Source organism: Chelon labrosus, assembly GCF_963514085.1.
Source record: "Chelon labrosus genome assembly, chromosome: 18".
In the NCBI taxonomy this organism is placed as follows: domain Eukaryota; kingdom Metazoa; phylum Chordata; class Actinopteri; order Mugiliformes; family Mugilidae; genus Chelon; species Chelon labrosus.
Window position 1 is genome coordinate 8,324,315 of NC_140351.1, and position 25,708 is coordinate 8,350,022.

At 38.6% G+C, this 25,708-nt stretch overlaps 2 protein-coding genes across 2 annotated transcripts; both read left to right on the forward strand.

The window, feature by feature from the left end:
• Nucleotides 1-212: 212 nt before the first annotated feature.
• LOC311503717 (uncharacterized protein) lies at nt 213-10,591 on the forward strand (the record flags this gene model as incomplete). Its single annotated transcript, XM_084566588.1, has 5 exons — nt 213-978; nt 7,951-8,334; nt 8,582-8,887; nt 8,993-9,249; nt 10,346-10,591. 5 exons carry the CDS (start codon nt 213-215, stop codon nt 10,589-10,591), a joined length of 1,959 nt encoding a protein of 652 aa, XP_084422714.1.
• A 2,311-nt stretch (nt 10,592-12,902) lies between these two features.
• On the forward strand, nt 12,903-24,472 carry LOC311503718 (sialic acid-binding Ig-like lectin 14; the record flags this gene model as incomplete). The annotated part of the gene is made up of 9 exons (XM_084566589.1): nt 12,903-12,909; nt 14,570-14,923; nt 15,170-15,475; nt 15,581-15,841; nt 23,171-23,443; nt 23,546-23,806; nt 24,057-24,135; nt 24,251-24,287; nt 24,419-24,472. 9 exons carry the CDS (start codon nt 12,903-12,905, stop codon nt 24,470-24,472), a joined length of 1,632 nt encoding a protein of 543 aa, XP_084422715.1.
• Between the last annotated feature and the right edge of the window lie 1,236 nt (nt 24,473-25,708).

Sequence of the window (25,708 nt, forward strand, 5' to 3'; positions counted from 1 at the left end):
CCACGAACCAAGATGGCAGCTTGAGGTGGAGGTTCCAGGCAACTTTGCACTAAACAATTTTAAAACCCAAAATTAAGAACGGCAACTAAACTCTGAAAATGTCAAAAACGGCTGCAGTCAAAGATTGTGATATTTTCAACCGAAAACGCGGTCCTCAAACGCCCAGAACCAACACATCGACGGAGCAACAAGACAAGTTAGCTGCTAGCAACATGGCGAACTTGACGGCGGTGCTATCTGAGCTAAAGTCCCTCCACGCTGAGTTCGGAGGTTTTGGATCCAAGCTGGACAGCATAGATGACCGTCTGGGTAAGATGGCCAGCTCCGTCGCTGCTTTGGAAACTAACATGGCCGAGGTGAAGCGAAATGTTACTTCCAATACCACACGAATGGAAGAGGCTGAAAATCGTTTAGCAGCAGCGGAGGAGCTTACAGAGAAAAACCAGACAGAGCTAACCAAAGCCATGAAAAAAATCTCTTCCTTGGAGTCGAAAGTTGAGGACCTGGAAAATCGGAGCCGGAGGAAGAACCTGCGGCTGTTTGGACTCCGGGAGGGCGCCGAAGGCAACCGACCGCTTTTGGAATTCATACAGGAGATGCTACCTCGCTGGGTGAACTTGGACACCGGAAAATCTTTCGTCCTGGAGAGGGTTCATCGGACCCTAGCACCGCCGAAACCAAACCAGGACAGAGCGGTTCTCATCCGATTCTTGCAGTTTCAAGATCGTGAATTTGTTTTCCGGTCCACTAAACAACGTATCATCACATACGAGGGGAACCGTCTGTTTTTCGCCCAGGACCTCTCAGCTGAGACCCTACGGCAGCGACGCGCTTTTGATGCGACCAGGAAAGTGTTTGCTGAAAGGGGGACTTTCCGTGGATTTCAATACAATCCATGCAAGATGAGGATCGTTCACAATGGGAGAATACACCTGTTTGCATCACCAAAAGAAGCGGAGGATTTCCATCGCGAACACGGTTAAGACCTGGATAACAGTGAGAATTTTCTACTTTGTTACACATAAGAACCAGCTGACATTGACTATCATAGTAACGATACTGAACCCCGGGTGACCCTTTCTTTCAATCTATTTTATTTCCAGTATCTATTTTTTGAAAAGACACTATATTTTAGTGGGTGTTTTACCCCCAGGGTAGCTTCAGTAGCTCTATTATTTTCATTGTTTGTATTATTATTACAGCTGGTGTATACTTTTATTATTATTATTATTATTATCAGCTGTCACTGGCTATTCTACAGTTATAAGACTATACTAAATGGGTCTTCTTTAAAAGAGTACTACGTCTTGGACCTCTGAGCAGCCAGTGTAGTAAAATTTTATTTGTGCAACCTTTGTTGCTTCTGAAAACTTTAATTTCACCAGACCTAAATGAATATTTACTGACTTACATAGTTGTTATTCTGATGTTACTTTTATAACATGTGGGTTGAATACATGGTATTCTAATAGACAAGGTGCACGGTTGGTGGACACTACTTGTTGCCTGTGGAGTTGGGTTTGCACAGTTAGCTGCTCCTCCAGATGGTGGATCAGCATAAGCCCTACGATTTTCTTGTAGTGAATAAGGGGAGGGGCTTTCAAGTGTTCAAATGTTCATATATGTAAATGTATATTTCTGTTTTGTTTTTCTTTATGTCTACCACACATTCAGCACAGCAATATTATCTTCAACAACGTTTCCTTGCAAAACCATAGACTCGGTACAACTGACAAATACTACATATGGAACAAACTTTTGATATAAAAATAACAAGCTGGAATGTTAGGGGGGTGAGAAAATTGACAAAACTGAAACAGGTCATGGCCAGGATTAAACAGCTTAAGTCTAAAATAATCTTTATTCAAGAATCTCATTTGACGGACTCAGATATTAAATTGGTAGAGCGTAGATGGCCTGGTCAGGTTATATATGCGTCATACAATAATTATGCTAGAGGTGTACTTATTCTTATTCATAGAATGATACCATTTCAGACCGTAAAAATAATCAAAGACCCAGCCGGAAGGTACGTTATTACGCATGGTCGTATTCTATCCCTCACATTAAACCTAGTTAGTGTGTATGGCCCAAATGAGGATAACCCCAAGTTTTTTGAGGATCTTTTCCTGACCATGTCCACTTTACGAGGCTCTTATATAATTGGGGGTGACTTCAATTGTGTTCTAAATCCAGCAAAGGACCGATCTACAGGTTGTGATACCTCTAAGACACAAGCTAGAAAATCATTAAAACAGTACATCATGGATTTAAATTTGGTTGAAGTATGGAGGGAACAGAATCCCGACAAAATAGAATACTCTTGTCACTCCAGTATTTGCAAATCCCGCTCTCGTATTGACTATTTTCTTGTCTCAAGAGGGCTCTTATCTAAGATTAAAAGCTGTTGGTACGATAGCATTGTAATTAGTGATCATGCTGCTATTTCACTTAGTATTCATATAGAAAAATTCATCCATAGTCCCCCTAATTGGAGATTACAGGTTAGATGGCTACAGAATCCCGACTTTGTTAAATATGTAGGAACTAAAATAGATTGTTATTTTGAAATTAACACAGATCAAACCAGTGCTAGCATGAGGTGGGAGGCATTTAAAGCCTACATTAGGGGGGAAATCATTAGCTACACAACCTTTCAAGCCAAACGACAAAGAATAGAAATGGAAAACTTGGAGAAACAAATAAAGTCTCTAGAGACGGATCTAAATGAAAGAGATGACTCAACAAAACAAAGGGAACTATTACTCTTGAGAACTCAATATAATAAATTATCTGCCGATAAAGCCGCTAACAGCTTATTGTGGCTGAAACAATCTTATTACGATCAGGGGGAAAAGGCTGGGAAACTCCTGGCATGGAGAATTAAAAAAATGCAGTCCGATAGATCAATTAACGGTGTAAATAATTCCTCGGGAGACCTAACAGTAGATCCACAGGAAATAAATAACTGTTTTCGAGAATTTTTTGAACATTTATATAGATCAGAATGCACTCAAGCTTCAGAAGAACGAGACCAGTTCCTTTGTCAGTTACAATTTCCAAAACTTGCAGAGGATGTAAAAGATGAGTTAGATAGTGGTCTAACAGTTGAAGAGCTATCACAGGCTATCCAGAACATTAATAGCGGTAAAGTACCAGGTTCGGACGGCCTACCAATAGAATTTTATAAAACATTTCAGCAAAAATTACTTATCCCACTCTTAAATATGTACAATGAGTCATATCAAAATGAAACTCTCCCATCCTCTTTGAGACTAGCAATTATAACTCTGATCTTGAAACCAGGTAAATCATCTACGGAGTGCTCCTCATATAGACCAATAAGCCTACTTGGAGCGGATACAAAAATCCTTTGCAAAGCCCTAGCGATGAGACTGGACCCTCATATTCCACAATTAATTCATAATGATCAAAACGGTTTTGTACAGCAACGCCAAGGATTTCACAATATACGTAGAGTTCTCAACATACTTCATGAAAAATTTGATACTGAGGATACGGCGGTGCTGTCACTGGATGCTCGGCAGGCCTTTGATCGAATAGAATGGCCATACTTATTAAATGTCCTGTCTAGATTCGGATTTGGAAATAACTTTCTGAAATGGATTCGAATTCTGTATACAAATCCAACAGCTAGTGTATTAACAAATGGTACAGTTTCTAAACCAGTAACCTTGGAGAGATCCACTCGCCAGGGATGTCCTCTGTCGCCGATGTTGTTCATACTGGCCATAGAGCCTCTGGCTATGGCAATAAGAACACAGACAGGTCTGTCGGGCATCCAGATTGGGGAGCAGGAACATCGAATTTCTTTATACGCTGATGATGTAATAATTTTTTTAACAAATCTATCTGTTAGTATCCCAAACTTAATGCAACAGATTGAAAGATTTGGGCGATTTTCTGGTTACATTATTAACAACTCAAAATCCTCAATATTATTTTTGAATAAGGAAGAAAGACTGAAACCAGTCATAAATACCACCTTTATAAATGCAAAGAAAGGATTCACTTACCTTGGTATAAAAATTACCCCTGAAATTCATAAAATTGTCCCAACAAACTATGACCCATTAATAGATGAGGTAAAGGAGACATTGGATCGATGGATGACACTACCCATATCAATGATTGGCCGTATAAACATGATTAAAATGACCATTTTACCTAAATTTTTATACCTTTTTCAATCACTTCCTCTCCCGCTTCCAAAAGGATTCTTTGAAAAGCTCAATAGTATTTTTAGTAGATTCATTTGGAATGATAAAAAACCCAGACTAAGACTTGGGCTGCTATACCTGCCTTATGACAGGGGAGGGCTAAGACTTGCAAATCTAAAACTATATTATTGGTCTGCTCAATTACGCTCTGCAATGTTTTACTTTTCAACAGAGACTTCTCCATCCTGGGTGAATATTGAGCAAGCATCAATACTAAATCTTTCACTTAAACTATATTTATATTCTGCAGACCCAAAACAGTTGAAAAAAACAACAGAAAACCCTTTTCTTAAAAACACTATTGACGTCTGGTATAAAGCACATCAGTATATTAAAGACACACCTCCTATATCCCGCTTCTCCCCCATATGGGGTAATACATATTTCAAGGCAGGAAGAGCGGATGGTGGTTTTAAAATCTGGTCTGATAAAGGTGTATGTAAAATAGAGGACCTTTACATGAATGGCAACCTTCTCACATTTGATCAGCTATGTCAGATCTATAACATTCCAAGAAAACATTTTTTTAAATATTTACAATTAAAACATTTCATACAGTCAAACTATAAGCAAATATTTGAACCACCACCACTCTCACATTTTGAAAATCTTATTCTTTCAAATTTAAATGGGCGGAGACAGATTTCCCTATTCTATATGACTTTAATGTCATTTGATAAGGAGTCCACTTTGGACAAACTAGCGGCATGGAGACGAGATCTTCAAGAAGATATATGTACAGCTGATTGGGAAATTGCATGCTTAAAAGCTCAAAAACAATCAATCAATACAAGAATGAAATTATTACAGCACAAATGGTTAATGAGAACCTACATTACACCAGTCAAATTGAATCGTTGGTGCCCTGACATTCCGGACACTTGTATTAAATGTTTAGAAGGGAAGGGCACACTATACCATTGCATGTGGGAGTGTCCAAAGTTAAATAAATACTGGAAAACTGTTGTTGAGAAGATATCTGAGGTTGTTGGAGTGAAGGTCCCCCACCAAGCAAAGTTGTGTATACTAGGCATATATCCAGACAACCTTATTGTTAACTCAAGACAATCAATTCTGATTGACTTTGGTCTTCTGCAGGCCAGAAGACTTATTGCTTTATCTTGGAAAAAAATGGATATACCTTTGATAAATGTGTGGGTGAAAGAGATGGCATCTTGTGTTGTACTGGAGAGGTTGACTTATATAACTAGAGGAAAGGCAGAAGAATTTGAAAAGGTGTGGAGACCGTTACTGGAGTTTCTTAGTAATAAACGTGCACAACTTTGATATTGTTGTGAGGAGCTGAGTGCTTTGTGGTGTCTTTGTTATACCATTATTTTCTTGTTTCATTATTTTATTTGTTTGTTGTCATTTTAGTTTTGTTTAATATGTACACTGTCTTTGTCAGTGTTATTGTGTGTTTGTATGTGTTTAATATGCTTAAAAATCAATAAACTATTGTTGGAAAAAAAAAAAAAAGTGGACTCATCTTAGAGTAGAAAGTTGAATTTCTCCAATCCCTAACTAACTGCACTTGATATGTCTGACCTGAATTGTTGCTGTTGAGGTGTTGTAACATTGTCTAAACGTCCTGATAGATAGATAGATAGATAGATAGATAGATAGATAGATAGATAGATAGATAGATAGATAGATAGATACTTTATTGATCCCGAGGGATCCCGAGGGAAATGATAGTGTCATTGCAGACAGCAGAGAGAAATGGTTTAGGCACAGGTCAAAGAGTCTTAGCCAGAAAACAGCTTCACACAGACTGCTGACAGTACACTCAAGTGAAGAAACAATGAGTTCACACTTTCACTGTGTGCTCATACAACATGAAACTTCATGTTAACAGACAGAGGCCTGGACAAAAATACTGTATGTGGTGTTTACTGACAGGAAACTGCCTGCAGCTCTCATAGTTTGCTCTGCTACTATCATAGTTCCTATTTGTGGTCTGACTTCATATCTGTCTCTCTGTTTAGGTGTGGTATATTATCTGCATATAACAATGTACAGTAAAGAAAGACCCCAATGCTGTAAACAGAGAACTATAGTTTAAATTAAACAAATCTACATCCACATTACCAGCGTAGTACCAAGGTTATATTGAATTTGAGATTGATTTAGTGGTGGTTTGTAGTTTTCTCACTTTGTACATTTTGTATCTGTCACTTATTTTCCATATTTAAAGATGTTGCAGTGTAATAAAAACCTCTGCATACAACTTAATCATTATTAACACCAATGCTGTTTCACAGCATGTGCTGTTTTAACATTTGAACCTTGGACAGGCACCGATAATATAATCAATACTGTTCACTTCGCCATATAAGTAATTTTAATATGGTTTTAATTTTAATATATGTTTATGTCTGATGGAGAAGAGTGAGTGTAACAATGAGTAGTGGTGTGATGTCAACAGATGTGCTGAGAATAGACTGAGAACTTTAAGTAAATAGAGGAAGTTGAATAGTTTGATGACTGTAGCTCCACATAAACTGTGATGATTGTCCATGTTGAGTCTATTTTATTTATGTAAAAGTCTGTTATCTGTTTGATGACTGACATTTATTGAGAAGTTCAGAATAGTTGCGAACAAAACTTCACACTCAACCACTCTTATTAAAATATTCTCGACTTATTAAACGTGTAAATATTCAAACTATTGTTCAACAGAGTCACGCCCTCATGAGGTCAAGTTGCTAAGACTTTATTCCTCTTTCTCAGGTCAAAGCAGGAAGGATGAAGTCTTTTTAAAACAGCTACTGAACAGAGCCGTTGGTTATTTGATCTGCTGATGATCAACAGAAATTCACAATTTACTGGATATTTTTTCTCTGTTGCAGATTCATTTGGTAAGATCAATGTTTGTTCTTTTATATATTTTAACTTTTTAACTTTTTAACCTGAGAGAAAACACATGACATGTTTTATTACTTGGTTTTGATGAAACCAGTCACAATGAGAAGTTGCTTCAGCAACATTTTGAACATGTCATGTTGGATTATTTAGATTTTATCTTCAACATGTTTTCAAAGTGCGTGGCAAAGTGGTGTGGTGGTTAGCACTGATGCCTCACAGCAAGAAGGTTCCGGGTTCGAATCCATGGGGCCTTTTTGTGTGGAGTTTGTATGTTCCCCGTGTCTGCGTGGGTTCTGTTCAGATACTCCGACTTCCTAAGACATGCTCTTTAGGTTAATTGGTGATTCTAAATTGGCCGTGTGAGTGTGAATGGTTGTGTGTCTCTGTGTTAGCCCTGTAATAGACTGGTGATCTGTCCCGGGTGTACCCCGCCTCTCACCCAATGACAGCTGGGATAGGCTCCAGCCCTTTAAAAATGGGCTTTAAAAATGTATACATTGTTAAAAAGGCTGTTTTGATTCAAATATGTAAAAGCAACATACAGTCGTTTTTGTCTATGTTTCCAGTCTAGGAGATGAGTGTCATGGCAGCCCTGTGTGTGAACGTGGTGACAGTCAACATGTTACTGAGTGTCTTCTTTCTTTCAGGTCAGTTGTTTGTTCAGTCTCTTTTATTTGGAGACATTACTTGAATCATTTCTAGTCTGAAATATTTTATACTGACATTGTTCAAAGGGTCTACATGTAACATGCTGCAGATGAACTGGAGTTTGTGTCTCATCAACTTTCTCTTTGGGCAGATTTTGATCCACATGATGTTCATCATTAGTCTGGTTTTACAGGTGTTTGGGCTGGTTGTGATAAGGATTCAGCAATCTTCATTACTGCACCAAAGGAGATGGAAGCACTGAGTGGATCTTGTTTGAAAATCCCATGTAACTATAGAGAGGAACCAGGAAAAGGGTTTGAAAGCAGCAGAGAAACCATCGGAGTGTGGATTAAAAATGACTCAAAATTCAGCCAAAATTCAAATAATGTAGTCTTCAACAGTAGTAAGTCAGTTAACATCTATCCAATGAATATTACTGAAGACCTGAGTCAGAAAAACTGCACCACTCTGTTTTCTAATTTAAAGACAAGTCATTCAGACACATACTACTTCAGAATTGAGAACGGGGCGTTCAGGGCAACAGCTTCTTGTGATCCTCTTCAAATAACAGTTAAAGGTAAGACAGCTTTTGTTATTTCTTATTTTAAATTTATTTAATTTTTTCAGATTATTTAAATGTGAAGTCCATTTCAGCTTCAGTAAACCAATTCTTCAACCCTAAGCATCTCTGTAAAACATGTTATCTACATTACATAAAAGTGGAAAGATTCAATAAAACAGTAAAAACTGAGCTCTACTAACAATAAAGTCAATTTTGTCACAACAATAGTTCAATTCAATAATATGTGTTTGATGTGAAACAGATTCTCCTTGGAGACCCAGTATTAAAATCTCAGGTGATATGAAGGAGAAGGAGTCTGTCACTATAACCTGCTCAGCTTTCACTCCCTGTCCACACTCCCCTCCTCAACTCACCTGGAATCTCCAACAAGACCCTCACAACAAAATAGAGGAAAACACAGATGGGACCTTTACAACTAAAATCCAGGAGACCATCACTATGTCAGACACACATGATGGATACAACATCAACTGTTCTGTCAGATATCCTGTGAATGAAGGAAAAGACGTCAAGACAGCAGAGACACAAGAGACTCTCAATGTTTCATGTAAGACAACCAGAGTTTGTTGTTGGATCCTGTCAGCACATGATGATTCATGGGATGTCAGCTGTTTGTGATGAATAAAGTCAATCTCTGTCACATTTTCCTCAGATGCTCCTAAAGACACCTCAGCATCCATCAGTCCATCAGGTTTGGTGTCAGCAGGTAGCTGGGTGAACCTGACCTGCTCCAGCAGAGCCAAGCCTTCCGTCAGACGCTTCACCTGGTTCAAGAACAGCAAAGATGGACCCATGATCGTATCTGAAGGACACTTCTACAGTTTCAATGTGACTGATGGGGGAGGTTATTACTGTGTGGCCTCAAATCAACTTGGTAACCAGACGTCACCATGGATTTATCTGAATGTTGTAGGTAAATGCAGAAGTGAACTGAGTCTGCTCTCGTCTTATTTCTCTTGTTTCATTTTCTGATGTCTACTTTAGCTTGGCTTGGTTTTATTTTCTATGAACAGAGAGCTCTCAGACTACAGTTACTGAGACTCAACAGACTGTTGAAGGTAAATGCAGAAGTGAACTGCGTCTGCTCTTGTCTCTTGTTTCATTTTCTGATGTTTTCTATCTACTTTAGCTTGACTTGGTTTTATTTTCTATGAACAGAGACCTCTCAGACTACAGTTACTGAGACTCGACAGACTGTTGAAGGTAAATGCAGAAGTGAACTGAGTCTTCTCTTGTCTTTTCTCAATCTACTTTAACTTTACTCGGTTTTATTTTCTATGAAAAGAGACCTCTCAGACTTCAGTTACTGAGACTCGCCAGACTGTTAAAGGTAAATATCATTCAGTTATTCATTCATTAGGTACAACAGACTAAGGTAAATAAATAGACAGGTACAACAATACATTTCACTGTGCATTGTACTATGTATAACTGTGCATGTGACAAATAAAACCTGTCTATCCTATCTATTTATTACTCACAGTAAGAGTTATATCTGGTTTCATTATGTCAATACATCCACATTAAATCATGTCTTGTTTTAGGCTCCTCACAGTGGGAACCAGCTCTTGGAGGAATCATTGGGATCATTGTACTCATCTGCTTGATCATCTTTGTTTGGTAAGTATCACATATCAAAGCAGCAAACATGACTCAGTTACTGTCGCTGACATTTTAGCTGCACATCCAAAAACATTTGTTTCCCATCAGTCTTAACATTTTACTGTCAAATATATTGACCCTAAAACACAGTATAGTTCATCTAACAGCCTCTGATGTTTTCCAGGTGGTTAAAGTCAAGGCATCAAACTCAACAACAGACTCAGGTTTGTAAAGACTAAACTTCTCTGTAGTCTACCTGACTCAGTGTTTAGTTACTTTATATATTACCTCTATCAGAGCAGTCTACTCAACTTATTCAAAAAGTAAAAGTAATGATTTAATCAGGAAGGATTCAGGTGAAGATCTTCCTCACTAAACATCACATGTGGTTCATTTCTTATAGAGTCAAAGAGGTGAAGATCTGGTTGTTGAAGAACCTGCAGGTGAAACAGAAGAAGAAGAAAACATCCATTATGGAGAGATCAACTTCTCCAAGCAGAGACGTGACCCGTCCTCTGTCTCAGTGCAGGACAGTGGACAGCAGCAGGACATGATGTACGCACAGGTCAACATCAAGAAACCAGCAAAGAGATTAACACAGACTGCTAACGACACAGATTATCTCTATGCTGAAGTCAAGAAGAAATGAGAAGTGTGTTTTGTTTGTGTAGAGACACAGATTCAACGTGCTGCAAGTTTTATTCATGCAACTCATTTAACAAAGAAAAAAAAACATACAGGATGATGTCATTATTCATTTCTATTTCAGTTACGTATCAGCACGTCCATATCTATCTTCTGGGGAATGCATTATGTCAGTGAATGTCATCTCAAAGATACCTATGCAAAGATTTGTGTTTGTGTGTGTTCAATTCAATTCAGTTCAATTTTATTTATATAGCGTCAATAACAATACAAATCGTCACAAGACGCTTTATAAAACCCGGCCTGAAACCCCCAGAGCAAGCCTGAAGGCAACGGTGGCAAGGAAAAACTCCCTTTTAACAGAAGAAACCTTGAGCAGGTCCCAGCTCATATGGAGGGACCCATCTGCCGAAGGCCAGCCGGGTACAGACAGAAGAAAGAGAGAAGAGAACAGCAAGATAAACATACATCTGTCATAGATACACATATCTGACTAAAGCGTAGATGTGGAATCTTATGATACAAACTGATGATGTTACATGACAGTTTGAAAATGTAAGAGGAATCATAGGCAGGTTGGAGAATTGTTCATTCAGGTAGGAGTGGATAACTGCAGGATTCCATGAAGACTGGGCAGGCTGATGAGACCACGACAACAGATGGAGTATGGAGCTCCACAGGAAACACACAACTCCAGGCCAGAGATACTCACAAGAAGAGGGGGGAAGAGGGGAGGGAGGACACACAGCAGTTAACATGCTATACAGTAGTAGCACAGAATTGCATGACTAGAAGTAATTGGGAAATTGCAATGTTGAGAATCGTTCCTCTTGATGTGTTCTTTGTTGTGTCAAAAATTATCTACATATCACACACTGCTAAGAGGAAATCATAAAGGCCACAAATTTGCACCCATTTGTGATTTTCAGTTCATTTGCTTCTTTCCATTTGCTACTGTGTGTCCATTATTTTATTGCAAGTTACTGCGAAAAATTAAAGAATCCCTGTTTGTGGATTTATATTTATTTTGCACTGTGTCCGACATTACACATATTGTATTATAAACACTGAAACAGTAACATTAAACTTCACTGTGGACATCTACACTCATTCTCTCACTGGGCTTTGAATGTAAACCACCACCAGAGGGCGACATAACTCCTTTAGACTCCATCTTGAATCCACCTGCAGCTCAGACAAGAGTTACTGATGTATTATCTCTGCTTTCCTTCATATTTCACTTTAATTTCAACTCTCTCAATCACATTGCTCTGCTCATTTTCTGTCATCTATTTCAAATGAAATATAAAGTACCACTGCTGTTTTATACGTTTTAGATACTTGTTGAAAATAAATGGATGAATCTTGACATTTTAATTCATTGACTGGTTGGTTCCAAGACTTAAAATAGGCCTCAGAGTTAGACTCACCAGACAGTACCTTATTTCCACATTAGATTTTAAAGGATACTAGGGCTAGTGCATAGACCAAATGCCATGACTGTGTATTAAATTAAAAGAAGCAGACATGGTTGAGGATCTCTGTGTTAAAGGCTTCAAGCCGGCTGCTTAAAAGCCCTCTTCTTCTGGTTAAGAAGGACCTTGATGTTGCTGGTGATCCATGGCTTATTGTTGAGGGAGCAGCACACAGTTCTGGTGGGAACAATAACATCCATACAGAAACTGATGTAGGTGGTGGTGCATCCAGTGATCTCCTTCAGAGCTGCCTCTGCCTCAGGCGATCATTACCTGAAGGAGCATTTTGTGGTGGGTTTCCTTGAAACCAATGGCTTGTAGTGAAGTTGCAGTAGGATCAGATTGTGGTCTGATTTCCCCAGCGGTGATTACCACCAAGCTATTAAAAGCTGGACTCATATTAGAAGAGAGATTGTTGAAAGTCAAATTTCTACAATCCCTAACTAACTGCATATGATATGTCTGATCCAAATTGTTGCTTTTGAGGTGTTGTAACGTTGTCTAAAAGTCCTGATAGTGTCATTGCAGACAGCAGAGAGAAATGGTTTAGGCACAGGTCAAAGAGTCTTAGCCAGAAAACAGCTTCACACAGACTGCTGACAGTACACTCAAGTGAAAAAACAATGAGTTCACACCTTCACTGTGTGCTCATACAAAATGAAAGTTCATGTTAAAAGACACAGAGGCCTGGACATAAATACTGTATGTGGTGTTTACTGACAGGAAACTCCCTGCAGCTCTCATAGTTTTCTCAGCTCTGCTACTGTCATAGTTCCTATTTGTGGTCTGGCTTCATATCTGTCCGTCTGTTTACGTGTGGTATATTATCTGCATATAACAATGGACAGTAAATAAAGACCCCAACGCTGTAAACAGAGAACTATAATTTAAATTAAAGAAATCTACATCCACATTACCAGCGGAGTACTGAGGTTATATTGAATTTGAGTTTGATTTAGTGGTAGTTTATAGTTTTCTCATTTCATACATTTTGTATCAGTCACTTATTTTCCATATTTGAAGATGCTGCAGTGTAATAAAAAGCTCTGCACACAACTTAAGCATTATTAACACTAATGCTGTTTCACATCATGTGCTCTCCCAACCTTGGACAGGCACAGATAATATAATAAATACTGTCCACTTCGCCCTATCAATAATTTTAACATGGTTTTAATTTTAACATATGTTTGTGTCTGATGGAGAAGAGTGAGAACAGAGTGTAGTGGTGTGATGTCAACAGATGTGCTGAGAATAGACTGAGAACTTTAAGTAAATAAAGGAAGTTGAATAGTTTGACGACTGTAGCGCCACATAAACTGTGATGATTGTCCATGTTGAGTCTATTTAATTTATTTATGTGAAAGTCTGTTATCTGTTTGATGACTGACATTTATTGAGAAGTTCAGAATAGTTGCAAAGAAAAGTTCTCACACAACCAGTCTTATTAAAATATTCTCGACTTATTAAACGTGTAAATATTCAAACTACTGTTCAACAGAGTCACGCCCTCATGAGGTCAAGCTGCTAAGACTTTATTCCTCTTTCTCAGGTCAAAGCAGGAAGGATGAAGTCTTTTTAAAACAGCTACTGAACAGAGACGTTGGTTATTTGATCTGCTGATGATCAACTGAAAATCACAATTTACTGGATTTTAAAACTATATTTTTTCTGCAGATTAATTTGGTAAGATCAATGTTTGTTCTTTTATATATATTTATTTTAACTTTTTTTTTAACTTTGAAGTTGCTTCAGGAACATTTTGAACATGAAGTCTTGTTGGATTTTTTAGATTTTATCTTCAACATGTTTTCAAAGTGGGTGGAAAAGTGACGTAGTGGTTAGCACTGCAGCCTCACAGCAAGAAGGTTCCAGGTTCGAATCCATGGGCCTTTCTGTGTGGAGTTGGCATGTTCTCCCTGTGTCTGCGTGGGATCTCTCCGGGTAATCCGACTTCCTCCCTCTGTCCAAAGATATACTCGTTAGGTTAATTGGTGATTCTAAATTGGACATATGTGTGAGTGTGAATGGTTGTCTGTCTCTCTGTGTTAGCCCTGTGATAGACTTGTGACCTGTCCAGGGTGTACCCCGCCACTCACCCAATGACAACTGGGATAGGCTGCAGCCCTTTAAAAAAGTATACATTGTTAAAAAGGCTGTTTTGATTCAAATATGTAAAAGCAACATATGGTAGTTTTTGTCTTTGTTTCCAGTCTAGGAGATGAGTGTCATGGCAGCCCTGTGTGTGAACGTGGTGACAGTCAACATGTTACTGAGTGTCTTCTTTCTTTCAGGTCAGCTGTTTGTTCAGTCTCTTTTATTTGGAGACATTACTTGAATCATTTCTGAAATATTTTCTACTGACATTGTTCAAAGGGTCTACATGTAACATGCTGCAGATGAACTGGAGTTTGTGTCTCATCAACTTTCTCTTCAGGCAGATTTTGATCCACATGATGTTCATCATTAGTCTGGCTTTACAGGTGTTTCGGCTGATTGTGATTCAGCCCTCTTCATTACTGCACCAAAGAAGATGGAAGCACTGACTGGATCTTGTTTGAAAATCCCATGTAACTATAGTGAGAAACCAGGAACAGAGTTTAACAGCAGCAGAGAAACCTTTGGAGTGTGGATTAAAAATAACCCAAATTTTGGATCATATCCAAATGATGTAGTCTTCAACAGTAGTGGGTCAGTTAACGTGTATCAAATGAGTATTACCGGAGACCTGAGTCAGAAAAACTGCACCACTCTATTTTCTAATTTAAAGACAAATCATTCAGACAAATACTACTTCAGAATTGAGAACTGGTCATTTAAGGCAACAGCTAAGTGTGATCCTCTTCAAATAACAGTTAAAGGTAAGACAGGTTTTGTTATTTGTTATTTTTATTCATTTAATTTTTTCAGACTTTTTATATGTGAAATCCATTTCAGCTTCAGTAAGCCAACTCTTCAACCCTAACCTTCTCTGTAAAACATGTTATCTACATTACATGAAAGTGGAAAGATTCAATAAAACAGTAGAAACTGAGTTGTACTAACAATAAAGTCAATTTTGTCACAACAATAGCTCAGTACAATAATGTGTGTTTGATGTGAAACAGATTCTCCTTGGAGACCCAGTATTAATGTCTCAGATGATGTGAAGGAGAAGGAGTCTGTCACTATAACCTGCTCAGCTTTCACTCCCTGTCCACACTCCCCTCCTCAACTCACCTGGAATCTCCAACAAGACCCTCACAACAAAATAGAGGAAAACACAAATGGGACCTTTACAACTAAAATCCAGGAGACCATCACTCTGTCAGACACACATGATGGATACAACATCAACTGTTCTGTCAGATATCCTGTGAATGAAGGAAAAGACGTCAAGACAGCAGAGACACTAAAGACTCTCAGTGTTTCATGTAAGACAACCAGAGTTTGTTGTTGGATCCTGCCAGCACATGATGATTCATGGGATGTCAGCTGTTTGTGATGAATAAAGTGAGTCTCTGTCACATTTTCCTCAGATGCTCCTAAAGACACCTCAGCATCCATCAGTCCATCAGGTTTGGTGTCAGCAGGTAGCTGGGTGAACCTGACCTGCTCCAGCAGAGCCAAGCCTCCCGTCAGACGCTTCACCTGGTTCAAGAACAGCAAAGATGGACCCATGATCATATCTGAAGGACACTTCTACAGCTTCAATGTGACTGATGGAGGAGTTTATTACTGTGTGGCCTCAAATCAACTTGGTAACCAGACATCACCATGGATTCATCTGAATGTTGAAGGTAAATGCAGAAGTGAACTGAGTCTGCTCTCGTCTTATTTCTCTTGTTTCGTTTTTTGATGTTCTCTGTCTACTTTAGTTTTAATGGTTTTATTTTTTATGAACAGAGACCTCTCAGACTACAGTTACTGAGACTCAACAGACTGTTGAAGGTAAATATCATTCAGTTATTCCTTTATTACTCACAGTAAGAGTTATATCTGGTTTTATTATATCAATACGTCCACATTAAACCATATCTTGTTTTAGGCTCCTCACACTGGGAACCAGTTCTTGGAGGAATCATTGGGATCATCGTACTCATCTGCTTGATCATCTTTGTTTGGTAAGTATCACATATCAAAGCAGCAAACATGACTCAGTTACTGTCGCTGACATTTTAGCTGCACATCCAAAAACATCTGTTTCCCATCAGTCTTAACATTTTACTGTCAAATATATTGACCCTAAAACACAGTATAGTTCATCTAACAGCCTCTGATGTTTTCCAGGTGGTTAAAGTCAAGGCATCAAACTCAACAACAGACTCAGGTTTGTAATGACTAAACTTCTCTGTAGTCTACCTGACTCAGTGTTTAGTTACTTTATAAATTACCTCTATCAGAGCAGTCTACTCAACGTATTCAAAAAGTAAAAGTAATGATTTAATAAGGAAGGATTCAGGTGAAGATCTTCCTCACTAAACATCACATGTGGTTCATTTCTTATAGAGTCAAAGAGGTGAAGATCTGGTTGTTGAAGAACCTGCAGGTGAAACAGAAGAAGAAGAAAACATCCATTATGGAGAGATCAACTTCTCCAAGCAGAGACGTGACCCGTCCTCTGTCTCAGTGCAGGACAGTGGACAGCAGCAGGACACGATGTACGCACAGGTCAACATCAAGAAACCAGCAAAGAGATTAACACAGACTGCTAACGACACAGATTATCTCTATGCTGAAGTCAAGAAAAAATGAGAAGTGTGTTTTATTTGTGTGGAGACTCAGATTTAATGTGCTGCAAGTTTTATTCATGCAACTCATTTAACAAAGAAAAAAAACAGACAGGATGATGTCATTATTCATTTCTATTTCAGTTATCACCACGTCCATATCTATGTGCTGACCTCACATACAGCAGATGTTGTTGTGTGATTTATAACATAAAACATTGCGTCTTATTTTCTTTTTCCTTCCTGATTGTTGTTCATATATTTCCAGCTTCTCGCTTTAAATCACTCCTGTTTCTGGTAACATGTTAGGATTCATCTTTTCTTCCTATTGCTCAGTTTTATTCTGTGATGCATTTGGCTCTAATCTTCATGGACATATTTTGTTGTTTGAGTTTTTTTCATAATACAGGTAACGTCTTGCAAAGTTCAAAGTGTGTGAACCTGCAGTCAATAAAAAAAAAGGAAGTTGAGGTATTTCTAAGTTTAACTACAAGTCCTCTGTAGTCCATTTCTGCACATACAGATGAATACAGCCTCTTACTGTGTTAACCAGCATGTCTGCATTCATTAAAATAGTGTTGAGATTATGTCTGGTTCATTTCTGTGTGAATGCATCTACTTCCTGTGTGAGAGCTCTGACTAATCAATTAATCTAAACCATAATAAATAATAAAACATGGAGCAGGAACAGAGCTTAGATCAACTGATGTAGTTAAAGTTCATTCAACAAGCTGTACAGAAACATAAACTTAACTGATAGAGTGTAGACCCTGGTAGTAGTGGAGGAGGAGCGAAGAACGAGGAGGTGTGGATGCTGAGCAGGGCCGGATTAACCATTAGGGCAACTGGGCACTTGCCCAGGGGCACAGGACCAGTAAGGGGCCCTGGGCACAGTCAAAATATTATGTTCGATCACGTTACAAACGCAGTCCTCACTTCCCTAATCATGTGCAGATTTGTGCAACCCGTTCGATCAAAATATTATGTTAAATCACGTCAAAAACAGTCATAGCCGCGGGAACATATTCTCAGCAGGGGGTGCTGAGAAAAAAAAAAGCTCTGCACTGCAACTCGCTACATTAATAAAAAAAAATAATATACCAGCGCGGCTTGACTCCTACACCATGGCAATATTGTTACATACATCTCCACCAAGCCATGCAAAAGCCTGATTTGTTAGTATAGAAGTATAGGGTATATGCTCTTGATGATTGTGACTTTGCGATTGTTGCTTTTGGGGGGGGGGGGGCCTTGAGTCTTGTTGCCCAGGGCACTGGAAATTGTTAATCCGGCCCTGATGCTGAGACATCAGTGAGGTGGAGGAGGGCTGAATGGATCTGACAGTGAAATGAGAACTGTGAGCAGCAGAGAAAGGAGGAGATTTTAAACTGACATCAGACAAAATGATTGGCCCACAGACAGAGGTTGTGATTGGTTAAAGTGAGGAAGGAACACCATACTGTACATGTAAATAGTGTGATGTATATTTCAGGACGGTGAGCTCCCCCTTGTGGTGAGAGAAGGTGCAGCACAGACAGACAGTGCTAAGGTGCTGCTCAAACATCCTACAGTCATGTATTTATGTTCCTCAGAGGGTTTTACCTCACATGTCTTCTTTTTAGTTCATTGAGTAAGTTTTACTGATTCAGAAAAGCAGCAGTGTTGAATTTCAGTTTCTATTTTACCAATAACTCTTAAAAAATGATTTAGAAAAACACTCGCACACGTAACCAGTTTGAATCAGATGTTTCCATTAAGCTTAATATAATAATAATAGTTGATCAGTTGATTGATGACCACTCATTTCAGACCTAAAACTTCTTCTAGAGTCCATAGAACACGACCTACATTTGCTTTATCTTCAGGTTTATGCCTTTGAATCAGTTCACCTGTTGACCTTCAGAGGAGCCATGTCTACATGTACAGACAGATTCATATGTGAACATTTACATTTGACAGACTGTGTTTTATAGAACAGAAAACTTCCTCTAAAGCAACAAACTCTACTCCATTAGACAATGAGGTTAATGCGAGTGTGGTTGAAGAAGAATAATAAGGTTTCCAGAGAGCAGTGGTGTGAGGTGAACGAAGAAAATGAAGCAAACTTTGTTCAAACAACAGAGAAAGAGGGAAGGACATCAAACAAGTGACAGACTTCCTTTATGTTTTCAGTTAGTTTGAGTCAGTCTGGTGTCAGGATGATCTCAAATCATCCTTCTCTGTCTCGTTACTTTTAGTCATTGAGGTGGAGAAAAATGAAAAATATGTGCAAAACATGAAACATGGGCCTTCTGAGGGTGTCCTATGGTGTCTGGCAACAGGATGATGTTAGTGGGGGCCTTTGGGTCCTATGAGTTGAGGGAAGGGCCCTCAGTGGATCATCCCACAGATACTTGATCAGTTTGGCATCTAGTGAATTTGGAAGCCAGGTCAACACCTTGTGCTGTTCTTCATGTTTTTTTGAGTTGTTCCTAAAGCCTTTTTGTGTGTGTGTCTGTGTCAGGCTGCATCCTGCTGGGGATGGCTGCTGCCATCAAGGAGTATCGTCTGGTTTAGGTGGGTACTACATGTCTAAGTAACATCCACATGAATGAATGCCAGGTCCAAAAGTTTGAATTAGTCATTGACACCTGATGATCTTAAGAGTCCACAAATTCACATGTCCTAACACAAGATAAGCAGGAAGCCATGTGATATGTTGTGGCTGTACAACCAAACCAACTGTGCTCACAGTCTTAATGTATAACGTCCGCCTTCTTTCAAAGTAGGTTTAACAGGGAAGTTGTTACTTGGTCTCTTTCTGATCTGTTCAAGTTCAAAGCCACTGATATCAAAACGTTCTACAGTCTTTGTTTCACCTGCAGACTCATCTGGTAAGAAACATGTCACTGCTTTTTATATTTTAATGTTTTAACCTACAGGTTTGTTATTTACTGCTTTTCTGGAACTCTTGGAAACGTTTGTTGTTGTTGGTTCGGACCTAGGCAGTCAGCGTTTTATTTCAAATATAGTGTAAATCATCACATAATTATGTTAATTTCATATTTAAATTAAACTCTGCTGATGTTGTCAGATACTATTAATGATGTATGACAGTCTGGTTGTTCATGAAGAGTTGAACATGTGAATTTAAGGAACCTCTTTGTTCTTTTTAAACAACATTAAAGATCCTTTCAACTTAAATGAAAGCTCTAAATGATGCCTTTATGGAAAATGTAAAAATAAAAAAAGCTTCTTTATCTATTTTAGCCTTTTAAACCTCTGTTCCCTATAGAGATACATGTACACACACTTTTAGTCTGAGGCTGACAAAGCCGACAAGAGGACAGTCTTAGATATGTTGGCTTTGCTTTGATATGTTTTCAGTGACAGGTGGGGGTCCCCTGGGGGGTCTCCTACAACTATTACGTAAAATAACTTCCACTAGAATCACATTAGTTTATGTTTGCTAGCAGAGCAGTGAGCCCAGCTCTGTTGTCCGTTGATCAAGTCTAGAGGAGAAATGAACCAATTAACTCCAGAATCACCTCTGAAAACACAGATAAGAAAAGTATTTTGTTGTATTTAGGCGCAAGTGTCATCTTTAAGTCTCGGCTGGCACTGCAAAGAAAACAGAAAAAGTCACTGAATGAATAAACATCTATGAGTGAGAGATTTAATTAAAATGGTTAGGAGCTTGGTGCTGCTCATTATCTCCTCTGCAGAACACTTTCTGACCATCAACAGCTGCAGGAAGAAGAAGCTACCCATCTGTAAGCCACCCTGTGGTGAACAGTTTGCACAACTTCTTTACAATAAATAGTGCAAGTCATGTTTCCTGAACAATCTGTTTCTTACAATCCAATAAATATCTTTAAAATCCTCCTCATCATGTTTAAAATAAGGTCAGTGTTAAAGCATACCTTCATGAGGGAACTCCTGTGTCCATAAACTCTGACTAAGACAATAATAATCTCCACGTGTGTCTGCCAGTGAGAGGGAGACTGTGGTGGTGAAAGGCTGCCAGTCAAAAGAGGAAATCCAAAAATTATTTACAGAAAATGTCTCTGTGTGTGACGACACTGACTGAAGGGAAGTTGAACACAGTTTACTTCTCCACATATAGCTGCCCTCAGTCGCTGCTGTTCCAACATGACTACAGGAAACTAAAATGTTATGATGGACTGGCAAATAGATATAATGCTTTGTAAAAGCATAAGGATCAGAGATAATACAAATAAAAATTAAAATAATAGAACATGTACCGATCAGCCAACATATTATGACAGGTATTCAAATGTGTGGATCTTGTGAGAATGGAATATTCTGCTGGGAAACATTTGGACTTGGTATTCAAATGTGTGGATGTTACTTAGACATGTAGCACCCACCTAGACCAGACCAGGCACCCCACCCCATAGCAATGACACTCCTTGATGGCAACAGCCATCCCCAGCAGGATGCAGCCTGACACAGACACACACACACAAAAACAGTTTAGGAACAACTAAAAAAAAAAAACATGAAGAACAACACAAGATGTCGACCTGGCCTCTAAATTCACTAGATTCCATACTGATCAAGTATCTGGGATGATCCACAGAGGTCCCTCCCCTCAACATATATCAATATAACAAACAACAGTGTAACTTGCCATAATTGCTGTTGTTAATGTATTGTGCAATTTCAAGAAACTATAAATAACTACAGGTCTGTTCACAGAGTCAAACAGGTGAAGAGATCTTGAATTATCAGAGAAAGACGTCCTGCATGAAGACGTCCACTTCTCTCAACAGAGACCTGAACCTTCCCCTGTCTCAGTGCAGGACAGAAAACAGCTTCACACTGACTGTTGATGGTCCTACACTCAAGTAAAGAAACACTTTTCACACCTTTACTGTGAGCTCATACAAGATGTTAGTTCATGTTAAAAGACACAGAGGCCTGGACGAGAATATGTTGCTTTTACTGACCACAGTACAATGACAGGACACTTAATTCTCCACATCCTGCAGCTCATGTGCTTTTTCTCAGCCATGATGTTATCAAAGTTCTTCTTTGTGTTCTGCCTTATAAGTATAGCATTGCTTCTACAGTAGATATAAATATTGAAATGCTGTGATCGACAGTAAGTGACACTTGTGCGACAGTGAACGTAATCGGAAATGAATAAACCATTCACACCCTGATCAGCTCAAAATGACCATAAAAGGTGACTTCCTCATTCACAGAGATGAAGCAGGAAGGATGAAGACTTCTTGTATTTTTGCATTTATTCAGTGATAACTAGCAGAAGTAATGAAAAAAATAAGTCAAGTCTGGATGTTTCCTTTTACACCACGACAACTAAACAGAGAAGCTGGTTATTTGATCTGCTGCTGATCAACTGAAATTCACAAATTACTGAATATTAAAACCATATTGTTTCTTTCTTTTAACTGCAGATTTATTTGGTAAAAAAAAAAAAAATGTTACTGTTTTTTAAATTTAAATATTTTAACCTGAGAGGAAGCACATGATATATTTTGGTTTTTGTCTTTGTTTCCAGTCTAGGAGATGAGTGCCATGGCAGCCCTGTGTGTGAACGTGGTGACAGTCAACATGTTACTGAGTGTCTTCTTTCTTTCAGGTCAGCTGTTTGTTCAGTCTCTTTTATTTGGAGACATTACTTGAATCATTTCCAGTCTGAAATATTTTCTACTGACATTGTTCAAAGGGTCTACATGTAACATGCTGCAGATGAACTGGAGTTTGTGTCTCGTCAACTTTCTCTTCAGGCAGATTTTCATCCACATGATGTTCATCATTAGTCTGGTTTTACAGGTGTTTGGGCTGATTGTCGTGAAAATTCAGCCCTCTTCATCACTGCACCAAAGAAGATGGAAGCACTGAGTGGATCTTGTTTGAAAATCCCATGTAACTATAGTGAGAAATCAGGAAAAGGGTTTAACAGCAGCAGAGAAACCTTTGGAGTGTGGATTAAAAATGACTCGAGATTTGGCCTAAATCCAAATAATGTAGTCTTCAACAGTAGTGGGTCAGTTAACATCTATCCAATGAATATTATTGGAGACCTGAGTCAGAAACACTGCACCACTCTGTTTTTTAATTTAAACACAAGTCATTCAGACACATACTACTTCAGAATTGAGAACTGGCCGTTCAGGGCAACAGCTGATTGCAATCCTCTTCAAATAACAGTTAAAGGTAAGACAGGTTTTATAATTTCACTTTACTTGAATAAAATGTGAAAGCAGTTCTACCTTGGTCCATGAACTCTGTAATGCTAAACCTTCTCAATAAATTTGTTATGCTCAGTATTTAGGATGAAATATGAAAACAATTAAAACTGATGTGAAATTTTGCCCAAAACCACAGCGTCTCCTCGGAGACCTTTGAGACCCAGAATTACTATCTCAGGTGATATGAAGGAGAAGGAGTCTGTCACTTTAACCTGCTCAGCTTTCACTCCCTGTCCACACTCCCCTCCTCAACTCACCTGGAATCTCCAACAAGACCCTCACAACAAAATAGAGGAAAACACAGATGGGACCTTTACAACTAAAATCCAGGAGAACATCACTCTGTCAGACACACATGATGGAAACAACATCATCTGTTCTGTCAGATATCCTGTGAATGAAGGAAAAGACGTCAAGACAGCAGAGACACAAGAGAATCTCAGTGTTTCATGTAAGACAACCAGAGTTTGTTGTTGGATCCTGTCAGCACATGATTCATGGGATGTCAGCTGTTTGTGATGAATAAAGTCAATCTCTGTCACATTTTCCTCAGATGCTCCTAAAGACACCTCAGCATCCATCAGTCCATCAGGTTTGGTGTCAGCAGGTAGCTGGGTGAACCTGACCTGCTCCAGCAGAGCCAAGCCTCCCGTCAGACGCTTCACCTGGTTCAAGAACAGCAAAGATGGACCCATGATCGTATCTGAAGGACACTTCTACAGCTTCAATGTGACTGATGGAGGAGTTTATTACTGTGTGGCCTCAAATCAACTTGGTAACCAGATGTCACCATGGATTCATCTGAATGTTGAAGGTAAATATCATTGCTGAAAACAGTCAGTCGGTTTGACTCTTGATGTTCCTTGTTTCACATTTCATTTTGGTTTTTGAAGAATTACTTAAGTGGTTAAGATTGTGGTTTATATTATGCGAGTTTCATCAGGAGATCAGTTTAAATTTGACAAGTCTGCAAAGAGCAGGATTAAAAGCTGATGATGGTTTAGAGTCAAATAATCTTCTACTAAGGAGAAGGTGACCATGTTGTCTTGTTTCTGATGATCCAGGGTTTGGGGTTGATGTCCACGTTCCAGTTACAATCCTGGGAATTGTAATTCTCTACAGTACAATCATCATCTTTGAGTGGTGAGACAAACTTTTCTCTGATATGATACTTTGCAGCTGGAGATCATTTGGTCTGTTTTAAATGTTCAGTGTTTAACATCTGTTAATATTTATTCATCATCTCTTTTTCTTTCAGCTGGTTTAGATCAAGATTCTCCAACAAACCAGAGAAGGTAAGAAAGCTGAGATTGTTGCTGTTATTATTATAATAATTATCTAAACAACTGTACTACCTGTGAAGTTAAGCCATAAATCATCATCACATATTGAACTGAACTCTCTCTGTGTTGTTCCTTTTCCACAGGACACAGAAGAAGAAGACGATGTCAACAGAGTGATTGAGATTCAAGCTTCATGAGCCACAAGGAGAGGAGGAAGATATCAAGTTCATTGTCAGTGGAATGATTTATTATTTCTGATTCCTTGTTTATACCTGCACATGCGTTCCTTATTTACTGAAATGTGATATTTTTTTATTTTATTTTTCATTTTTTTTTGTGGATTGCAGCATCATCCAGGTCTGTACATGTGAAATAATGTTGTTTTGTGGAAGATGAAGAATTGAATATAAATTTGTATTCAGACGACCTTCAGTGTTGATGTTTTGTTTTTTCTACGGAGGAAACGCTGAATCAAATACAGCTTCATCAATAATCTCTATAAGATGACGTTACACTAATTTTATTATGCCTTCCTGATTGTTGTTCATATATTTCCAGATTCTCGCTTTAATTCACTCCTGTTTCTGATAACATGTTAGGATTCATCTTTTCTTCTTATTGCTCAGTTTTATTCTGTGATGCATTTGGCTCTAATCTTCATGGACATATTTTGTTGTTTGAGTTTTTTTCATAATAGAGGTACACGTGCTGCCAAGTGTGTGAACCTGCAGTGAAGTTGAGGTATTTCTAAGTTTAACTACAAGTCCTCTGTAGTCCATTTCTGCACATACAGATGAATACAGCCTCTTACTGTGTTAACCAGCATGTCTGCATTCATTAAAATAGTGTTGAGATTATGTCTGGTTCATTTCTATGTGAATGCATCTACTTCCTCTGTGAGAGCTCTGACTAACCAACTAACCTAAACCATAATAAATAATAAAACATGGAGCAGGAACAGAGCTTAGATCAACTGATGTAGTTAACGTTCATTCAACAAGCTGTACAGAAACATAAACTGAACTGATAGAGTGTAGACCCTGGTAGTAGTGGAGGAGGAGTGAAGAACGAGGAGGTGTGGATGCTGAGACATCAGTGAGGTGGAGGAGGGCTGAATGGATCTGACAGTGAAATGAGAACTGAGAGCAGCAGAGAAAGGAGGAGTTTTTAACATGACAGCAGACAAAATGATTGTCCCACAGACAGTGGTTGTGATTGGTTAAAGTGAGGAAGGAACACCATACTGTACATGTAAATAGTGTGATGTATATTTCAGGATGGTGAGCTCCCCCTTGTGGTGAGAGAAGGTGCAGCACAGACAGATGTTTCACCAATAACTCCGCAAAGGGATTTAGAAAACACTTGCACCCTTAACCAGTTTGAATCAGATGTTTCCGGGAAGCTTAATATACGAATAATAGTTGATCAGTAGA